General features: G+C 45.6%; 1 protein-coding gene across 2 annotated transcripts in view; it reads left to right on the forward strand.

Annotated features, from left to right (window-relative positions):
• The first annotated feature begins 303 nt into the window (after nt 1-303).
• Nucleotides 304-22,414, forward strand: part of ANO7 (anoctamin 7) — a 31,517-nt gene continuing 9,406 nt past the window's right edge. For both annotated transcript variants that reach the window (XM_072155293.1, XM_072155294.1), the window contains exons 1-15: nt 304-490; nt 2,588-2,730; nt 2,907-3,012; nt 4,962-5,137; nt 9,136-9,243; nt 9,505-9,641; nt 14,530-14,587; nt 14,675-14,785; nt 15,740-15,905; nt 16,007-16,097; nt 16,184-16,280; nt 16,356-16,499; nt 17,072-17,209; nt 18,798-18,896; nt 19,120-19,222. In XM_072155293.1, the coding sequence (XP_072011394.1) occupies nt 2,605-2,730; nt 2,907-3,012; nt 4,962-5,137; nt 9,136-9,243; nt 9,505-9,641; nt 14,530-14,587; nt 14,675-14,785; nt 15,740-15,905; nt 16,007-16,097; nt 16,184-16,280; nt 16,356-16,499; nt 17,072-17,209; nt 18,798-18,896; nt 19,120-19,222 (1,660 nt within the window). In that variant the 5' untranslated portion in view covers nt 304-490; nt 2,588-2,604. The remainder of the gene's footprint in view (nt 491-2,587; nt 2,731-2,906; nt 3,013-4,961; nt 5,138-9,135; nt 9,244-9,504; nt 9,642-14,529; nt 14,588-14,674; nt 14,786-15,739; nt 15,906-16,006; nt 16,098-16,183; nt 16,281-16,355; nt 16,500-17,071; nt 17,210-18,797; nt 18,897-19,119; nt 19,223-22,414) is intronic.

Consider the following 22,414-nt stretch of genomic DNA (forward strand, 5'->3'; position numbering starts at 1 on the left):
AGTGCTGCAAAATTTGATGGCGTCATATAAAGATTATTATTAATACTATTAGTAGTAGTAGTAGTACAGTATCTCAGCAGATGGTATCACACATGATAGGATTAGATAGTGTCTGCAGGCAGTATACAGTAAAAGGATTAGATACACACTTCAGCAGACTGTATCACACATGCTAGGATTAGATACAGAATCTCCGCAGACAGTATCACACACTGATAAAATTTCGTCAGATACATGGGACATCAAACTGTATCACACGTGATTAGATACACAGCACATGAGACAGAGGATAGGCTCAGATACGCAGCATGTAATAGAGGCATCTCCTGGGGCGCTGAGGTGAGGGCGGGGGTGTCATGGCGGCCGCGCCGCTCTCTCCTCCTACAGCTGTGCTGGGGATACTGGGCGGCCGGGCTCTGCAGTGACTGCGCGCTCCCCCGGAGACAGGACTGCAGCAGCCGCACCTCACAGCATCAATGGCGGAGCTCAGGTGAGGAGGAGGCCGCCGCACCCATCATCCATCCATCCCATCACCCTGCGTCATGTATCCTCCAGCCATCGCCCTGTCCACATCTGCCACTTTCCTTTCTATATATACTGGAAGCTGCATGGATTGCTATCTATTTCTACCCCATACAGTGTCCCCATAAACTCCAGACTACAGGTCCCAATTACATTACTGACTACTGGTCCCCCAAACATTACTGACTACTGGTCCCCCAAACATTACTGACTACTGGTCCCCCATAAATTACTGACTACTGGTCCCCATACATTACTAACTACTGGTCCCTATACATTACTGACCACTGGTCCTCCATACATTACTGACTACTGGTCCCCCATACATTACTGACCACTGGTCCCTCATACATTACTGATTACTGGTCCCCCCCATACATTACTGACTACTGGTCCCCACATACATTACTGACTACTGGTCCCCCATACATTACTGACTACTGTTCCCCCATAAATTACTGACTACTGGTCCCCATACATTACTGACTACTGGTCCCCATACATTACTGACTACTGGTCCCCCACACATTACTGACTACTGGACCCCCATACATTACTGACTACTGGACCCCCATACATTACTGACTACTGGTCCCCCATACATTACTGACTGCTGGTCCCCCATACATTACTGACTGCTGGTCCCCCATACATTACTGACTACTGGTCCCCCATACATTACTGACTGCTGGTCTCCCATACACTGCTGACTACTGGCCCCCCATACATTACTGACTACTGGTCTCCCTTACATTACTGACCACTGGTCCCCCACACATTACTGACTACTGGTCCCCCATAAATTACTGACTACTGTTCCCCCACACATTACTGACTACTGGTCCCCCATACATTACTGACTACTGTTCCCCCATACATTACTGACTACTGGTCCCCCATACATTACTGACTACTGGTCCCCCACACATTGCTGACTGCTGGTCAACCATACACTGCTGACTACTGGCCCCCCATACATTACTGACTGCTGGTCCCCCATACATTACTGACTACTGGTCCCCCATATATTACTGACTACTGGTCCCCCATACAGTCCTGACTACTGGTCCCCCCTGCATTACGGACTACTGGTCCCCCCTGCATTACTGACTACTGGTCCCCCATACATTACTGACTGCTGGTCCCCCATACACTGCTGACTACTGGCCCCCCCATACATTACTGACTACTGGTCCCCCTTACATTACTGACTACTGGTCCCCCATACATTACTGACTACTGGCCCCCCATACATTACTGACTACTGGTCCCCCACACATTACTGACTACTGGACCCCCATACATTACTGACTACTGGTCCCACATAAATTACTGACTGCTGGTCCCCCATACAGTACTGACTGCTGGTCTCATTTCAGTCCTGTGTTCTGGTCTCCCATACATTACTGACTGCTGTTCCCCCATACAGTACTGACTGCTGTTCCCCCATACAGTACTGACTGCTGTTCCCCCATACAGTACTGACTACTGGTCCCCATATATTACTGACTACTGGTCCCCCATATATTACTGACTACTGGTCCACCAATCCTTACTGACTATTGGTCCCTCATATATTACTGACTACTGGTCCCCCATACATTACTGACTACTGGTCCCCCCTGCATTACTGACTACTGGTCCCCCATACAGTACTGACTACTGTTCCCCCATATATTACTGACTACTGGTCCCCCATACATTACTGACTACTGGCCCCCCATACATTACTGACTACTGTTCCCCCATATATTACTGACTACTGGTCCCCCATACATTACTGACTACTGTTCCCCCATATATTACTGACTACTGGTCCCCCATACATTACTGACTACTGGTCCTCCATACATTACTGACTACTGGTCCCCCATACATTACTGACTACTGGTCTACTTTTGGCCCCTATTCATTGCTGATTAGTTCTCCAAATATAGTGCTAAATGCTGGTCCCCATTCAATGTTGACTCTTGGTCCCCATACAGTCCTGACTGCTGGTCTCCCATACATTACTGACTACTAGTATATATAACTCCCTTATTTCCATCCTCCATACATTGGGCAGGTAGCAAAGTGTCCGCCATGTTTCGGAGGAAGTTGTCGGACTGGTCGGATCTGGACACCAGCTCACTGGTTGACCTGGAGAGAGAAGGTGAAGAAATACTTGGCGAGTCCCCAGGATCTGCACCAAACAGAGGCAGCGGATATGTAAGGAGAAATATATATATATACTGTATATACACAATGGGAGAAAGCAGATTGTGATCAGACAGGACAGGTGATGCACAGGAGTTATCATAGTGGCAGTGCAATAATGCTGTGTACATTGTATTGTCCCGCGACTGGTGAGGATGGGCCCCTGATGGTTTCTTATCTGTGTGCAGTACGGAGAGGATGATGACGATGAAGATCCAATATACATCCCATGTACAGATTTCTACAGACCTCAGCACAGCGGGAACTTCTTCAAAGATGGGAAAACGCCGATTGGTGAGTAAGAGATCAACGGGACTGACAACAATGTAACCAGCCCACACAAGAGTGGAGGTGGTACTGTGCAGATACCCATACAGTACACAGGACAGGAGAAGTGGTACTGTGCACGCTGCATACAGTATACAGGATGGGAGAAGTAGTACTGTGCACTGTCCATATATATACAGGACAGGAGAAGTGGTACTGTGCACTGTCCATATATATACAGGACAGGAGAAGTGGTACTGTGCACTGTCCATATATATATACAGGACAGGAGAAGTGGTACTGTGCACGCTGCCTACAGTATACAGGATGGGAGAAGTAGTACTGTGCAATGTCCATATATATACAGGACAGGAGAAGTGGTACTGTGCACTGTCCATATATACAGGACAGGAGAAGTGGTACTGTGCACTGTCCATATATACAGGACAGGAGAAGTGGTACTGTGCACTGTCCATATATATACAGGACAGGAGAAGTGGTACTGTGCACTGTCCATATATATACAGGACAGGAGAAGTGGTACTGTGCACTGTCCATATATACAGGACAGGAGAAGTGGTACTGTGCACTGTCCATATATACACAGGACAGGAGAAGTGGTACTGTGCACTATCCATATATATATACAGGACAGGAGAAGTGGTATTGTGCACTGTCCATATATATATACAGGACAGGAGAAGTGGTACTGTGCACTGTCCATATATATATACAGGACAGGAGAAGTGGTACTGTGCACTGTCCATATATATATACAGGACAGGAGAAGTGGTACTGTGCACTGTCCATATATATACAGGAAAGGAGAAGTGGTACTGTGCACTGTCCATATATATATACAGGACAGGAGAAGTAGTACTGTGCACTGCCCATATATATACAGGACAGGAGAAGTGGTACTGTGCACTGTCCATATATATACAGGACAGGAGAAGTGGTACTGTGCACTGTCCATATATATACAGGACAGGAGAAGTAGTACTGTGCACTGTCCATATATATACAGGACAGGAGAAGTGGTACTGTGCACTGTCCATATATATACAGGACAGGAGAAGTAGTACTGTGCACGCTGCCTACAGTATACAGGATGGGAGAAGTGGTACTGTGCACTGTTCATATATATACAGGACAGGAGAAGTGGTACTGTGCACTGTCCATATATATACAGGACAGGAGAAGTGGTACTGTGCACTGTCCATATATACAGGACAGGAGAAGTGGTACTGTGCACTGTCCATATATACAGGACAGGAGAAGTGGTACTGTGCACTGTCCATATATACAGGACAGGAGAAGTGGTACTGTGCACTATCCATATATATATATACAGGACAGGAGAAGTGGTACTGTGCACTATCCATATATATATATACAGGACAGGAGAAGTGGTACTGTGCACTGTCCATATATATATACAGGACAGGAGAAGTGGTACTGTGCACTGTCCATATATATATACAGGACAGGAGAAGTGGTACTGTGCACTGTCCATATATATACAGGACAGGAGAAGTGGTACTGTGCACTGTCCATATATATACAGGACAGGAGAAGTAGTACTGTGCACTGTCCATATATATACAGGACAGGAGAAGTGGTACTGTGCACTGTCCATATATATACAGGACAGGAGAAGTAGTACTGTGCACGCTGCCTACAGTATACAGGATGGGAGAAGTGGTACTGTGCACTGTTCATATATATACAGGACAGGAGAAGTGGTACTGTGCACTGTCCATATATATACAGGACAGGAGAAGTGGTACTGTGCACTGTACATATATATATACAGGACAGGAGAAGTGGTACTGTGTACTGTACATATATACAGGAGAAGTGGTACTGTGCACTGTCCATATATATACAGGACAGAATATCTTTGGGGTATGGATCATCTAGGGACTTTTGCGCTATATTAGAAGTTGTTCTGTGATGTTGTTCTCTCTTTGTAGACTTTGTCCTGGTTTGGGAAGAGAAAATTCCTTCCAAGAAGCACAAGACACAGAGCTCCTCTAAGGGGTCTGAGCAGAGGGGAAAAGTGGGTAAAGCAAAGGGCAGAGCCGCTTATGAAAATCACAGAAGACGTTTCCACCGAAACCTACTGAAAGCAGGACTCCTATGTGAGAAGGTGAGACGCCTTTGCATCCTGGGAACAAAATACATCTTTGGGTCACATTTATTAAAGTGTTTGCACCACTTTTCTGTCTGACTTTGCACTAAAAAAATGCAAACTGCTTGTGCATGTATTTACAGTGCAATTCTCTCAGATAATACTCGTTTTCTTCCAGAAAATGATTGCAATCACAAATTCTTTGGTATTAATATCTTCATTTATTTTGCTTGCAATGAAGAAACACAAAAGTGAATGAAAAAAAAGTCAAATCATTTTACACAAAACTCCAAAAATGGGCCGGACAAAAGTATTAGCACCCTCAGCCTAATACTTGGTAGCACAACCTTTCGGTAACCATCAATGAGTTTCGTACAATGCTCTGGTCCAGACCATTCTTCTTTGGCAAACTGCTCCAGGTCCCTGAGATGTGAAGGCGCCTTCTCCAAACTGCCGAAATCTCTCCACACGTGTTATATGGGATTCAGGTTCGGACTCATTGCTGCCACTTTAGAAGTCTCCAGTGCTTTCTCTCAAACCATTTTCTAGTGCTTTTTGAAGTGTGTTTTGGATCATTGTCCTGCTGGAAGACCCATGACCTCTGAGGGAGAACCAGCTTTCTCACACTGGGCCCTACATTACGCTGCAAAATTTGTTGGTAGTCTTCAGACTTCATTATGCCATGCACAGGGTCAAGCAGTCCAGTGCCAGAGGCAGCAAAGCAACCCAAAAACATCAGGGAACCTCCACCATGTTTGACTGTGGGGACCGTGTTCTTTTCTTTGAAGGCCTCTTTTTTTTTCCTGTAAACTCTATGTTTATGCCTTTTCCCAAAATGCTCTACTTTTGTCTTATCTGACGTTTTAGGCTTTCTCAGGTAAGTTTTGGGAAACTTCAGCCTGACATTTTTATGAGTATCTTCCTGGGTATCCTACCATGCAGTCCCTTTTCATTCAGACGCTGACCAATAGTACGGGGTGACACTATTCTACCCTAGGACTGCAGGGCAGCTTGAACTTGTTTGGATGTTAGTGAAGGTTCTTTATCCACCAGCCACACAATCTTGTGTTGATATCTCTCGTCAATTTTACTTTTCTGTCCACATCTATGGAGGTGCCACGGTGCCAGGGGCTTTACACTTCTTTATCTAGGTAGGTGCCACAGGGCCATGGGCCTTACACTTCTTCATCTAGGGAGGTGCCACAGTGCCAGGGGCTTTAGACTTCTTCATCTAGGGAGGTGCCACAGTGCCAGGGGCTTTAGACTTCTTCATCTAGGGAGGTGCACAGTGCCAGGGGCTTTACACTTCTTCATCTAGGGAGGTGCCACAGTGCCAGGGGCTTTACACTTCTTCATCTAGGGAGGTGCCACAGGGCTATGGGCCTTACACTACTTCATCTTGGGAGGTGCCACAGTGCCAGGGGCTTTACACTTCTTCATCTAGGGAGGTTCCACAGGGCTATGGGCCTTACACTACTTCATCTAGGGAGGTGCGACAGTGTCAGGGGCTTTACACTTCTTTAACTAGGTAGGTGCCACAGGGCCATGGGCCTTACACTTCTTCATCTAGGGAGGTGCCACAGTGCCAGGCGCTTTACACTTCTTCATCTAGGGAGGTGCCACAGTGCCATGGGCCTTACACTTCTTCATCTAGCGAGGTGCCACAGTGCCAGGGGCTTTACACTTCTTCATCTAGCGAGGTGCCACAGTGCCAGGGGCTTTACACTTCTTCATCTAGCGAGGTGCCACAGTGCCATGGGCCTTACACTTCTTCATCTAGGGAGGTGCCACAGTGCCAGGGGCTTTACACTTCTTGATGACACTGCGCACGGTAGACACTGGAACATTCAAGTGTGATTTGGTTATTGCCACCACCTGTTAGGTGCCACAGGTAAGTTCCAGGTGCTGTTCATTACACAAATTAGAGAAGCATCACATCATTTTTCAAACAGTGCCAATACTTTTGTCCAACCCCATTTTTTATGTTTGGTGTGGGATTATATCCAATTTGGCTGTTTGACAATTCCTTTTGTGGTTTTCCATTGAAGACAATTTAAATGAAGATAATAATAACAAAGAATTTCTGATTGCAATCATTTTTTGAAAAATACTCTGTTGGAGTATTATCCGACAGAATTGCAGGCGTGCCAATACTTTAGGCCACCACTGTATAGTCATGGCCAAAAGTTTTGAGAATGACACAAATATTATATTTTCACATGATCTGTTGTTTTTATGTGTGTTGTTTGTTGGATGTTTTTATCACATACAGAAATACAAGTGCAATCATATTATGAGTAACAAAAGCTTTTATTGTCAGGTAGAAGGAGTTACTGCAGCAAGTCAGTATTTGCAGTGTTGTCCCTTCTTCTTCAGGACCTCTGCAATTCTCCCTGGCAGCTCTCAATCACCTTCTGGACCAAATCCTGACTGATAGCTGTCCATTATTATTTGTTGGTGTTTGTTTGTCCTCCGTCTCTTGATGATTGACCACAAGTTCTCAATGGGATTAAGATCTGGGGAGTTTCCAGGCCATGGACCTAAAATCTCAGTGTTTTGTTCCCTGAGCCATTTAGTTCTCCCCTTTGCTTTATGGCAAGGTGCTCCATCATGCTGGAGAAGGCATTGTTCATCACCAAACTGCTCTTGGGCGGTTGGGAGAAGTTGCTCTTGGAGGACATTCTGGTCCCATTCTTCATGCATGGATGTGTTTTTAGGCAAGACTGTGAGCCGATTCCCTTGGCTGTGAAGCCGCCCCACACATGAATGGTTGCAGGATGCTTTACAGGTGACATGAGACAAGACTGGTGGTATCGCTCACCTTGTCTTCTCCCCACAAGCTGTTTTCCAGATGTTCCAAACAATCGGAAAGGGGATTCATCAGAGAAAATGACTTTACCCCAGTCCACAGCAGTCCACTCCCTGTACCTTGTGCAGAATATCTGTCTGTCTCTGATGTTTTTCTGGAGAGAAGTGGCTTCTTTGCTGCCCTCCTTGACCCCAGGCCTTGCACCAAGAGTGTCCACAGTCTCACAGTGCGTGCAGATGCCTCACACCTGCTGCTGCCATTCCTGAGCAAGCTCTGCACTGCTGGAAGCCCCATCCCCAAGCTGAAACACTTTTAAGAGACGGTACTTGCACTTGCTGTTCCTTCTTGGGCGCTCTGGAGCCTTTTTGGCAACAATGGAACCTCTCTCCTTGAATTCCTTGATGATCCAATAGATTGTTGACTGAGGTCCAATCTTTCTAGCTGCGATACTCTTCAATGTTAGGCCAGTTTTGTGCAGTGCAATGATGACTGCACGTGTTTCTTTAGAGATAACCATGGTTAACAGAAGAGAAACAATGATGCCAAGCACCAGCCTCCTTTTAAAGTGTCCAGTGGTGTGATTCTTTTTTTTTGCATATTCAAATTTTATAAAATTTTTAAGAAACAAAACAGAACATCACAAGCAGGAGGGGTAAGGGGAGAGTATAGGGAAGGGAGCCACAATTCAGGCGACAGTGGTGTGATTCTTACTTAATCATGAGAGATTGATCTCCAGCCCTGTCCTCACCAACACCCACACCTGTGTTACTGGAGCAATCACTGAAACCATGTTAGCTGCTCCTTTTATGGCAGGCCTGCAATGAAGGTGAAATGTGTTTTAGGGGAAAAAGTTCATTTCTAGGCAAATATTGACTTTGCAATTAATTGCTGTTAAGCTGATCACTCTTTATAACATTCTGAAGTATATGCAAATTGCCATTATAAAACCTGATGCAGTAGACTTTGTAAAAATTAACATTTGTGTCATTCTCAAAACTTATGGCCATGACTGTATAAAATATGGTGCCCACTTCCCGAGCAGTGCAGGGGCTGCCAGGTTAATAAAGACCTGGCACCAGTTTTGATGAATCTTCTGCACAATCCCCAGGTAAACTGCACATACTGTACTGGTTCTGATAATGTAGGCATCCTGTATATGATGTGTGGTTATATAAATGATGTAACAATATGAATTTCTATCCCACAGGAGCAAACCCTCAGCGAACGTAGATCTATACATTACCTGAAACTCAGCGCCCCATGGGATATCCTGTTGTACTATGCTGAGGAGCTGTGCATGAGGGCCCCACTCCAGGTCTGTGTCTTCTGTTGAGTCTTATCACATACCTGGATGGATCTATGTAGTGCGGGTTGTCAACTTGCCACTGGCTATTTTATTAAAATGTGCATTACTCATTGTGACCTCAGGGTGGAGTATTTTTCACTATGTTAAATGTACATGGTTTTAAATAGATGGAACCAATTTAAACACAAACATTTCCAAGTATTCCACTAAGGTCACCACTGCTGCGATTCTTTTGCACTATTTGGAGCAATTCCTTTTGTTCTTTATCAGGCTCAGCCAAATCCAGACAACAACACATCAGACAGATTCCTCCAGAGGCTGCTCCTTCCCAACCCCATGTACCAGCACGTCCCCAATAAACCGCTGGATTACTACACCTGTGCGTTCCGCAAGTCCAAGCTGCAGAGGTGAGTGGGGACCTCATCTCTATTCCACAAGATTATAGTAGAGATGTACAGTTACTACGACAGCTGGGAATATAGATCCTGAGTTACATCCAGTTTTATATACGCCAGACTTGTACTCACTATTCTGCTGCTGGTGCAGTCACTGTGTACATACATGACATTACTTATCCTGTACTGATCCTGAGTTACATCCTGTATTATACCCCAGAGCTGCACTCACTATTCTGCTGCTGGTGCAGTCACTGTGTACATACATGACATTACTTATCCTGTACTGATCCTGAGTTACATCCTGTAAATCTTTTATTTTATATAAAAATGAAAAACATAACAATCATAAACATAAATCAAGCCATAACTTCTGGCAAAATAAAACAATAATAATAATAACAAAACAATAATACAAACTAAAAGAGTCTTATGAAAATCTCCTGGCCCAGCCACACACACACCACACACTCAGCATAAGAACAAACAAAACCATCACCCATTCCCACCACCTAATTTTTTTTTTTTTTTTTTGAAATACACAGCAAAATACACATAAACGAACAAGAAATAAACACAGAAATAACAATGAATATAACTGAAATAACATTAATAACATTAAATATAACTAACTAAATCCCACGCCCATCACCCTCCCACCCAGACACTGGTCTAACGTCCAAAGTTCGCGTTATATAGTCCAGACCAGTGCCCAGGATCATACAGTCCAAGTCCCGTCCACCCCCCTCCCAACCTAACACCCTAACACCAACACCCCAAAACCAACCAACCTATATACACACAAGAACTATAACTACATATAAATAAATACACAATGTACACAAAATACAAACACATTAAACAAATCCAAACCACATAAAGCCCAGGTGCAGAATCAGCCCAAGACCAGGAGAGGAGATGACAGACTAAGCGACACTAAAGGAGAACCCCCTCCAAAGGAGAGAGGCCCTCCCCGTGCCCAGCCTCTCATACTCCAGAGAGCGAACCTTCACCAGGTCACCCAGAATGTTCCTAACCACCTCATCCACCGGGAGGATTTTACGCTGCGTCGATACTAAACACCGTGAGTTCCACGTGTGGTACCTGACCACTAGACTGACTAGGAATAACGTGCAGCGGTCCCGGCCACCCAGGCCTCTGAATGCTCCATAGGCCCACTCCGCATAGGAGAGACCGGCCAACCCGGGCCACTGGATGGAAGCGCCCACCCGGTTGTACACCTCTGTGTTATAGGGGCACTGAAGCAGGAAGTGGTCCATGCTCTCCAGCAGGCCACCGCACTCCTCCCGGGGACAGCCCCTTTCCTCAGAGCTCCTACACTTCAGATTGTCCCTCACACACAGCTTTCCATGGAAGCAGTGCCAAGCCAAGTCCCAAAACTTCAAGGGGATCCTGATGGAATTCAAAAGACCTAAACCCACCCCAAGATCCCGACTTGGGCAATCCCTGAGGGCCAGAGGCTTCTGGAAACGGGCAAACAGAACCCTCTTGTCAAGGACTTTCCTCGACATGGTCCTGATCTCCCACATTCCCAGACCCCACCGGCGAATCACCTTCAGAACCGGGGTAGCGTAAGCCGGAAGATGCCCATGCGGTGTACGGAGATCCTTCACTTGTCCTCCTGTCTCCCATTCCTGGAAGAAAGGCCGAAACCATCCCCTGCAGGAGTATACCCACGGAGGAGCCCTCTCTTTCCAGAGGTTTGCTACATTGATCTTAAGAAAGGTGTCACTAGGAATACCACAGGGTTGACCATACACAACCCTCCTTGTCTCCTCGTGCGGTAAGTAACCTCCCTCTTTATTAGGTTCAGCCTATTCCCCCATAACAGCTGCAAGAACAGACTGTAGACCCGAGTCCAGAGGGGTTCTGGCAACATGCACACACTGCCCAGATATATCAGCAATGGGAGCAGGTAGGTTTTAATCAAGTTCACCCTTTCCCTGAGGGTCAAAGACCAACCCTTCCACTGGTCCACCCTCTGAGCGGCGATCTTAAGCCTGCCGTCCCAGTTTTGCATGGGGTAATCCCCCTGGCCAAATTCGATGCCGAGAACTTTGGCAGAGTCTTGGGGCCCTGGAAGAGTGTCCGGGAGATCAAAGCCTGGATCCCCCTCTCCCAGCCAGAGACTCTCACACTTATCCCGGTTGATCTTGGACCCAGAAGCCTCTGAGCAGCGGTCAACCTCTGACATCACCCATTGCGCCTCCCCTCTGGAGGACACAAAAACGGTGACATCATCGGCATACGCTACCACCCTTAGAGTGGCTTCCGGTGCCGCCTGGTCCATCCCGACTCCCACCAACGGCCCACGATCAACCCTCCTAAGGAATGGCTCAATCGCGAACACGTACAGTAGTGGGCTCAGAGGACAACCCTGGCGAACACCAGACCCGACCTCAAAAGGGCGGCCAATCCAACCGTTCACAAGCGGGAAACTCTCTGCCCCTGCGTACAAAACCTTTAGCCAATTGACAAACTCCCCCGGCAGGCCATACCTCAGAAGGACAGACCAGAGGTACTCGTGGTTAACCCGATCAAACGCTTTTGCCTGATCCAAGGACAGCAAGTACCCCTTCCAGTTACCAGCCCTGCCCTGCTCCACTGCCTCCCGGACACACAGCACAGCACTAAATGTACTGCGGCCTGGAACAGAGCAGTGCTGGGTCCCCGAAAGGAGCCGGGGCGCAAACTGCACCAGCCGATTAAACAGCACCTTTGCCAAAACCTTTCTGTCCGTATTGAGAAGCGCTATGGGACGCCAGTTCTCAATACGAGATCGGTCCTTACCCTTTGACAGGATGATCAGGGCAGACCTCCTCATTGACCTCGGCAGAGCGCCCGAGGAAAGACACTCATTGAATACCTCAGTCAAGAGGGGAACCAAGGCTTCCTTAAAGGTCTTATAAAACTCGGATGTTAAGCCATCCGGACCCGGCGATTTCTTAAGGGCGAGCCCTTCAATCGCCCGGCTGACTTCCTCTTCCCTGATCATCTCTGTCAAAACATCAAGGGAGGGGTCTACTCCTGGCTCAGGGACAGTTTCAGCCAGGAAAGCCGACATCACATCCCGATCTAGATCCTTCCTGCCCAAGAGGTGCGAGTAGAAGGATCTGACGACCTCCAGAATCCCTGATCTGGACCTTTTCAGGGATCCCGTACTGTCAACCAGTCCCGTGACAACTTTACCATTCACTGACATCTTGCAGTTTCTGTAAGGGTCGGGCGAGCGGTATTTCCCGTAATCCCTCTCAAAAACCAAAGATGCGTATCTATCGTACTGACACCTCTTCAGCAAGGATTTCACTCTGGAGATGTCCTCACGACTACCTCCAGTCGAGACGAGATGCTCGAGTTTCCTCCTCAGGCCCTGATACAGGCGGTACCTGTCCAGGCTCCTGAGGCTCGAGAGCTGGCGGAAGAATCTCGCCACCCTTTTCTTGAGCATCTCCCACCACTCTGACTTACTGCTACAAAGGCCCAGCAATGGTACCTGGCTCTGAAGAAAGTCCTCAAAGGATTGTCTGATCTCTGCTTCTTCCAGGAGAGACGAATTGAGCTTCCAGTAGCCTCTTCCCATCCGGGGGGTCTCTTGATCTTCTGTGTTCCGGAGACCTTGCGGCTTCCCTGGGTCTTGGGGGTGGCAGCCGAGGTCACATCGCTGCGTCCTTGGGTTCGGGCAGATCTTCTCACCCCCTCCATGTTGGCCGGTATCTGGCTTTTCCTGCCCCCCGCCGGCCTGGTCCGAGAGGCAGAAGCCTGGGATTTGCCTGGTTCACTCATCCCAGAAAACCCACTCCCTCCCTGGGGAGGAGAGAGCAGGCCTGGGTGGATTGGTCTTCCACCAGGTGGTGCAGGAGCTCAGCAGCAACAACCACACCCGTCAGCAGTTCACAGGGGAATGAGCCAGCACGAGCTATTCTGCTGCTGGCGCAGTCACTGTGTACATACATGACATTACTTATCCTGTACTGATCCTGAGTTACATCCTGTATTATACCCCAGAGCTGTACTCACTATTCTGCTGCTGGTGGAGTCACTGTGTACATACATGACATTACTTATCCTGTACTGATCCTGAGTTACATCCTGTAGATCTTTTATTTTATATAAAAGTAAAAAACATAACAATACAAACAAAACATAATATACACTATATACAATAACTTACCTGCTGGTCCAGCCACATTCACACCTAGTAAAAATAATAACTTACAATACACCAAAATGAATAAACACCAAATACCACAACCCCCACCCAACACAAAAATGACTGTGTACATACATGACATTACTTATCCTGTACTGATCCTGAGTTACATCCTGTATTATACTCCAGAGCTGCACTCACTATTCTGCTGGTGCAGTCACTGTGTACATACATGACATTACTTATCCTGTACTGATCCTCAGTTACATCCTGTATTATACCCCAGAGCTGCACTCACTATTCTGCTGCTGGTGCAGTCACTGTGTACATACATGACATTACTTATCCTGTACTGATCCTGAGTTACATCCTGTATTATACTCCAGAGCTGCACTCACTATTCTGCTGGTACAGTCACTGTGTACATACATGACATTACTTATCCTGTACTGATCCTGAGTTACATCCTGTATTATACTGCAGAGCTGCACTCACTATTCTGCTTGTGGTGCAGTCACTGTGTACATACATGACATTACTTATCCTGTACTCATCCTGAGTTATTGCCTGTATTATACTCCAGACTTGAACTTACTATTCTGCTGCTCGTGCTGTGTACATACATGAAATTACTTATCCTACATATCAAATAAAATAGATTTATTTTGCAGATCTGGTTCTGTATCCTATACATTCTGAATAATCTGCTTTATTTTTTTTTTGTCTCAGGTTTCTGGGCAGTGAGTGTCAAGCAACATATTTCACTAACACGCAAAGAAGCCGGATTGTGAGTCTGTATGTCTGCAGTGTGGCATTACCTAAATCCTTTTGTACTCTCTGGTAACTTTCTGTATACCCCCTTTATCTGGCGCAGCTTTATGAGATCCTTTCACGCACTCTCTATGGAAAGCGTAAGCATGCAGAGGTCGGCGTTGAACGGATGGTAAAGGAGGGGATATACACGGCAGCGTTTCCCCTTCACGAGGTGAGGAGCAGAGAACCCCATGTGATGAACAGATGAATAAAACTAATTTGTGTCTCCATCTCTATGCAGAATTGTGTGTCTCCATGGTAACAGACTACAAACAATCAATGTGTAGCCTGGTCCAATGTAATGAATAAGGACCTCCCTTTTAGGGTCTGAAATATGTAAGCATCTTGTATGATGTAGAACATAATGGGGCTCATTTACTAAGGATCCGAACGCCGCACTTTTGTTGGGTTTCCCAAATATTTCCATTTTGCCCCGAATTGCCCCTGGATTTTGCCGCACGCGATCGGATTGTGGTGCAGTGACATCTGCTGGGCTGGATATCGGGCGCACGACCCTAGTGAATCCCGGCAGACCCGAATCTTCGGCGGACAAGGCGCCGTGGGATCGCGACTGGACCTGATAAGTAAATGTGCCTCAATGTTCATAATGGTTAAAACACCCCTTAAATGTATTTTTTGGAATTCAGAATTCATGATTTTATGAATCCTGGAAAACTCTTTAACCATGCTGAGAATGCGACTACACAGAATGTGTTTGTAGTCTGTCACCATAGAGACACATAGCTGTTCTTAAAAACTAGAGACACTAAATATTAGGATGTGCTCAAGAAAAGGGGTTATAACTTTAATATTGATGATTTATTCTTTGATCATCACTTGATTGATGGGGGGGGGCCTCACTTTTGGCATCCTAACTGCAACTGTTCCATACAAGACTATGTTCACACTTGCGTTTAGCAGCTTCCTTCTGTTATTAATAGTGGAAAAAAATCTGAAGCATAAGGGAAGCTACCATTCCATGCATGGAAGCCAATAGAGATCAGAAGGTGAACGGAAGACCTTCTGTATTTCGTGATCTTTAAGATAAGAGCATAAAACCTGATGCAGATGTGAACTGGGCCTTACAAATTATAAACACAGAATCTTCTTCTTCTCCTTCTTACAGGGGCCCTATGAGCTGCCAGAGTTCAAGGTGACCCCAGAAAGCCTTAACCCACGCCAGATCCTCTACCAGTACTGGTCCCGCTGGTCCCAGTGGTATAAGTATCAGCCTTTGGACCACATCCGGGAGTATTTTGGGGAGAAGGTGGCTATATACTTTGCCTGGCTGGGTACTTATGAAATATTTATTTAGCTCTTAACTTTTGGCATGCATACAGTCCCCGCAGTCCTCATAATATCCCGCACCATTGTCCTTGTGCTTCTCTTGTAGGGTTCTACACGGCCTGGCTGCTTCCAGCTGCTGTGATCGGTACATGCGTCTTTATCTCTGGTGTCCTGACCATGGGTAGTAACACCCCAGCGTGAGTGTGAGGACACTGACAAGGCTTGGAACCATCAGGGGAAACTGATATAACAGTAATAGAAATGTGTGTATTGTGTTCTACAGGCAGGAGATATGTCAGAGCGAGGACAAGTATCTGATGTGTCCATTATGCGACACCTGTAAGAACTGGTACATCTCAGAGATCTGTCCGATGGCCAAGGTATGTGTGTTTCACGCATGTCTCAAACTTATGCGACTCCTTAAATTTAGCATTACAGGTTTGTGCTTTCTTCAGGTCGGATACCTATTTGATCACCCTGGGACCGTATTCTTCAGCATCTTCATGTCCTTTTGGGCAGTCACCTTCTTGGAGTATTGGAAGAGGAAGAACGCCACGTTGGCTCACCACTGGGACTGCATGGACTTCCAAGAGGATGAGGTAAAGATGGTCACATAGAGATTTGGTGACTTCTCTATGGAGTGTGGCCTTTGCATGAAAGAACATCCACCATCAGAATCAAGCAGGGACACTTACTTATAGATCCAGACACTGTGACTGTAGTATTCTTCTTATAGTTGTTATCCTTGGCCTCCTTTCTTCTCAAATCAACTTTTAAAATCATGCTCAAGAGTCAGAAGGGCTCTGGGTGCATTACCAGGGCCCCTCCCTGCTGTACAGGCTGTTACAATGACTCCCCCTCCATCAGCACTTCTCCCTCCTTTTATCTGATGTAACCTCACACCGTGGGAGGGGGAAGTGCTCCAGCGCAGTGTAACAGTCTGTGAAGCTACAGCCCGGAGGAGCTTCGGGGAACACCCCATTTATTAGCATAATTAAGTTGATTGTAGAAGGAAGGAGGCAATGGATAACAAATACAAGAAGATTACCACAGTCACGGTGTCTGGATCGATGATTAAGTGTCCCTGATTTATCGATTTTGGTGGTAGATTTAAACTATAATGTCTAAGAATGGGGATCCCTCTTACTTATGTCATTCTCTCTTTTACAAGGAACGTCCCCGGCCAGAGTTTGCTGCAATGGCTCCACAGATGGAGCAGAACCCAGTCACTGGAGTCAAAGAACCATATTTTCCAGAGAGGGACCGTCTTTCTAGAATTTTCACTGGTTCCATGGTGATTGTGATCATGGTGAGACTGTATTACAGGTATATGGGATCCATCTATAGCGTGATTGAGGTTAGCTTTAGACAGTTATAGGGAACCGCTTTCCAATATTTTACCCCATTAAACTACTAGCCCCCTCTGTTGAAATGTCCTTTCTAGAATTCCCTCTTGTATGTGACATCTCATCTGTCTGTCTATAAAAAGTTTCCTCCAAAGTCATGTGGCTCAGTGGTTAGCACTACAGCCTTGCAGCGCTGTGGTCCTGGGTTCAAGTCCCATCCAGGTCAACATCTGCAAAGAATTTCTATGTTCTCTCTGGGGGTCATTTACTAAGGGCCCGATTCGCGTTTCCCCGACGTGTTACCCAAATATTTCCGATTTGCGCTGATTTCCCCTGTATTGCCCCGGGATTTTGGCGCACGCGATCGGATTGTGGCGCATCGGCGCCGGCATGCGCGTGCGACGGAAATTTGGGGGCGTGGCCGAGCGAAAACCCGACGGATTCTGAAAACCCGCTGCATTTAAAAAAAGAAATGTGTCGCTTGGGACGCGCTTACCTTCACTTGGTCCGGCCCGGTGAACTCCAGCGCGTTCAGATGCTTTTCAGCACAGCAGCGCCACCTGGTGGACGGCGGAGGAACTACCTTGATGAATCCCGGCCGGACCCGAATCCAGCACAGAGAACGGACCGGGTAAGTAAATATGCCCCTCTGTGTTTGTGTGGGTTTCTTCTGGGTCCTCCAGTTTTTTCCCACACTCCAAAACATACAGGTAGGTTGATTAGATTGTAAACACCATGGGGACAGGGACTGAATGTTAGTTGCAGCGCTGTAGAATCTGTTGGTAAGATATAAATAAAGGAATTGTTATTGTTATTATTATTATGTGAAAATGAGCAGAGAAGAGTCATATTAGCCTGAGATGGGTCACGTTTAGAGGCTGGAGGGGGAATCACTTCAGAGGCCCCTATCTCCTGTTCTAAAGGATCTAGAAATGTGATGCTGATGTCATATTAAACATTAGAAAGTTTTATATCACATCAGGTTTGTGTTTCTGTGAGCTACAGAACTGGAAATACTGGCAGTTAAGAAAAAGGTTGGAAATGGATTTTTATCTCTGTAGCTCATATTTCCAAATATGATTTAACGCCCTGTAGATCACAGACCAACAAGCCCAAAGCTGTCTGAAATAAGAGATTCTTCTATTTAACATTATGACACCAGAATCATATTTGTAGGTGCTATGGAACCAAAGATCGGAAGTGATTTGAAGTGACACTCCTCCTGCAACTTGATTCATCTCAGGCAAAATATGACTCTTCTCTGCTCATTTTCACATGACTTTGGAGATTATTTATAGGTAAAGGGGAGAGATTTCACATAAAATAAGGGATTCTAGAAAGGATATTTCATATACAACTTGGGGGAAGGGGGTTGCTAGTATTTAATGATGTAAAATCTGGTGAAATTTTGACTTTAAGACAGAAGAATCCCAATTTACCATGCAAAAAAAGTTAAAATCGCACCAAAGCCAAATTATTACAAAGGTACAGACTAGTGTGCAGCTGTATACATTGTGTATGGATAAACTCTCAGCCTTCGTCTCTTCACAGCTCTGTGTAGTCATGATCTTCTTGGTGTCGGTCATCATGTATCGGGGAATAGTCAGTATGATGATGTACCACACGGGAAACAGCATCCTCATGACACAGGTATACTACATGGCACAGCCTGATCACTACAGATGTGCAGCCCCTTTAATTGATACATGGGTGTTATATAGGTACCTGCTACTATAACTTCCATTGTAAATATCCCCATGGGATTGTACATGAGTCTATTAATATGAGGGACCCCATTGATATTAATAATAATAATATTCTACCTTTAATATTCTAATTGATTTGTCTATTCTAATGGTTTCCATATTTTCAGGCAGGAAACATTGCGAATATCAGCAGCTCAATGGTGAACTTAGTCCTTATCCTCCTTATGAGTCAGGTCTACACCTCATTGGCGGAGAAGCTGACCCGGTGGGGTGAGAAGTGTGCATATGTTGTACCAGGGGGCGTAACTACAGCGGTAGCAGCCGCTATGGGGCCCACAGTGTCAGGGGGCCCCGTCATCCGACCTGACACTAAAGAATGAAGAATGTGCACCATTATATACATATTACGCTGTATCTGTGATGTGTATACGCTGTATGTGTATATGGTGTGTATAAAAACAGTACGTTATGTGTGTATGTAAGCTGTATGTCTGTATATGGCACTGTATGTGTGTATATGAGAGGTGTATATGCTCTATATGTGTGTAACTGTGTATAAATGTGTATGTATGAGTGATGAACTGTATGTTTTTGTATATAGGAATGTAATATATATTTTTAAGCCGGCAGGGGGTCCCCTTCAGAAGTCTGCTATGGGGCCCTGCCTCTCCTAGTTACCCCACTGTATTGTACATGTGGTGGATGATGAGGGAGTAGTATAGAGGGGAATAATAATCATTATAGTAATAAAAATTATTTATACAGCGCTGTCATATACTGTAGTGCTGTACACATTAGGAGTTACATATACAGAGCAATAACATGGTCGTAAGAAACAATAGGAACGAGGGATCTGCTCACAAGAGCTTACAATCTATGAGTGGTACACATGAGATATATAATAGGGTAGTAGTGTACATGGGGATGGGGAGTTGTACTCATGTAATAGATGATGAGGGCTGTAGTACACATGTGATAGGTGATGGAGAGCTGTATATATGAGATGGATGATAAGGGGAGTAGTACATGATAAATTATATGAGAATTTTAAACATGATTGAGAGTTTTACTTGTGTAATAGATGATAAAGTAGTACACATGTGATAAGTAATGAGGGGAGCAGCACAGATGAGGTAAAGAAGGGTAGTGTACATTTAATGGGCAATGGGGGAGCGTTATACATATGGTAGATGATGGTGGAGCAGTATACATTTGGCAGATGATGATGGGGGAGTAGTATACATGTGGTAGATGAAGTGGAGCAGTAAACATGTGGTTGATGATGGGGGAGTATTGTGCGTGTGGTAGTGATGAGGGAGTAATATACGTGTGGTGGATGATGGGGGAGTAATATACGTGTGGTGGATGATGAGGGAGTAATATACGTGTGGTGGATGATGGAGTAATATACGTGTGGTGGATGATGGGGGAGTAATATACGTGTGGTGGATGATGGGGGAGTAATATACGTGTGGTGGATGATGGGGGAGTAGTATACTTGTGGTCGATGATGGGGGAGAAGTATACGTGTGGTAATGATGGGGGAATAGTATACAAGTGGTAGATGATGGGGAAGTAGTGTACGTATGGTCGATGCATATATGGTTATATGCCTATGGTAGTTTATGGGGGAGTCGTATATATGTGGTAAATGGTGGGGGAGTAGTATATGAGTGGTAGATGGTGGGGGGGAGTACGTATGCGGTAGATGGTGGGGGGGAGTACATATGTGGTAGATGGTGGGGGGGAGTACATATGTGGTAGATGGTGGGGGGTAGTATATATGTGGTAGATGGTGGGGGGTAGTATATATGTGGTAGATGGTGGGGGGTAGTGTACATGTGACTGTCGATGAAAATAGATTGGAAACAGGAAATTAAATTTGCCCAACACCTCCAGTAGCTGTCAGCTATTCAGTCTGACCCACCACTATGATACATACAAGCACTTGACTTACATGTGTTTTCATGTGTCTGGTAGTGGCTCTCTCGTCTCCCTCTCTCTCGTTTTTTGGGGGTTCAGAATTAAAAGCTATTGGACGCGGGAACATTTGGCTGACTGGTTTTGAAGGTGGCGTCTGGGTAGCTCAATGTCACTATTGTACAGCACCACAAAAGCTTACAATCTACAGTCTGTATAAATGAGAAATCTGGACAGATATTGGAGAACATTGTTGTTTTTGTGGTGCCATAAGTCATCAGCCTTCCTGTAAAATGACAGACAAACATGAGCGCTGAGACTGTGGCATCCCTTACACGTGTGTGTGACATGTAGCACCCTGGTGTCACCTTCCTATAACCAAATGTCAATAGCGAAGTCACTGTGTCGTCATAACCGTCTTCTAATAGGAGTGCTACATACCATGTATATGTAGTGTGAGACCTGTTACATAATATAGATATTTATTGAGACGCAGACAGTGGATGTGTCTGTGGATGACACTACATGCTATGGAGGTGCTGGTGGATGTGATGGGTGCTGCACAAACATGTGGGTGCCAGGAGAGGCTGACAGACCTGTAGGGGGAGCTACATATTATGTTGTGGGATATAAGACCTATAGGGGGCACCATGCTAAATATACACAGCACCCCCTGCTGGTCTTTCCGCCACTCACTATCACCCATTGTAGTGGAGTGATGGATGGACAGACCTGTAGGGGGTGCTACATACTATTGCAGTGTTATCTGGTGTGAAGTCTTGCTGGAGGCTCAGACATAAAACATACTTCAATAACTGCAGAGGTGACAGCTGCTGGGAATTTGAGATTTACTGTAGACACAGTTCCTATATATAGCTGTGCTCTGCGGGGACCCGGCCCTCGTCCTGCAGCACTTTGGATGCGTCTCTACAGAATCTCCAGTAAATTCTTTTACATTGATTAAAACTGCAAAGAAAGTTACGAAATTCACCGACAACTTTGTACCCCCCCTTATTATTATTAAGGTTATTATTCTTATTAACATAGAAATTACTATGTATAATACATTTTTTACTTCCTTGCAGTTTCCAAAATCTTTGCTCGGTCTCAGCTTAAAAATAAACTCACATTAAATCGCCTACAGTGAAACTTTTTTAGTACTTTGTAGAACCAGGACAGTGAATGTCAACAGAAGAAGCACCACCGATGGGTAGCAGGTCAAACATAAGCCCATGTTTAGGCCACACAGTAGACCTCACTAGAATAACATTTAAAGGGGTTGTCCAACCTAAACACAAAGCTGCTATTATGGAGCTAAAACAAACTTAGGCAATTCTCACCAATCCATTGGCGGAGACATTTGGATGTTGTCCAATGAGGGAAGGTCACTATTGCAGCCAAACACTAAGGGTTGACCTCTGTAAAAAAAAAACTGGACGTCACTACTGAGGTCAGCCGGGGGTGTTCAGGTCACTGCTGAGGCCAGCTTTTGGCTATAGCCGTTGACCTGCCATTAATCAGAACGTCATATGACAATAGCTA

The sequence above is a fragment of the Engystomops pustulosus genome, chromosome 6 (assembly GCF_040894005.1).
Source record: "Engystomops pustulosus chromosome 6, aEngPut4.maternal, whole genome shotgun sequence".
NCBI classification, from domain to species: Eukaryota; Metazoa; Chordata; class Amphibia; order Anura; family Leptodactylidae; genus Engystomops; species Engystomops pustulosus.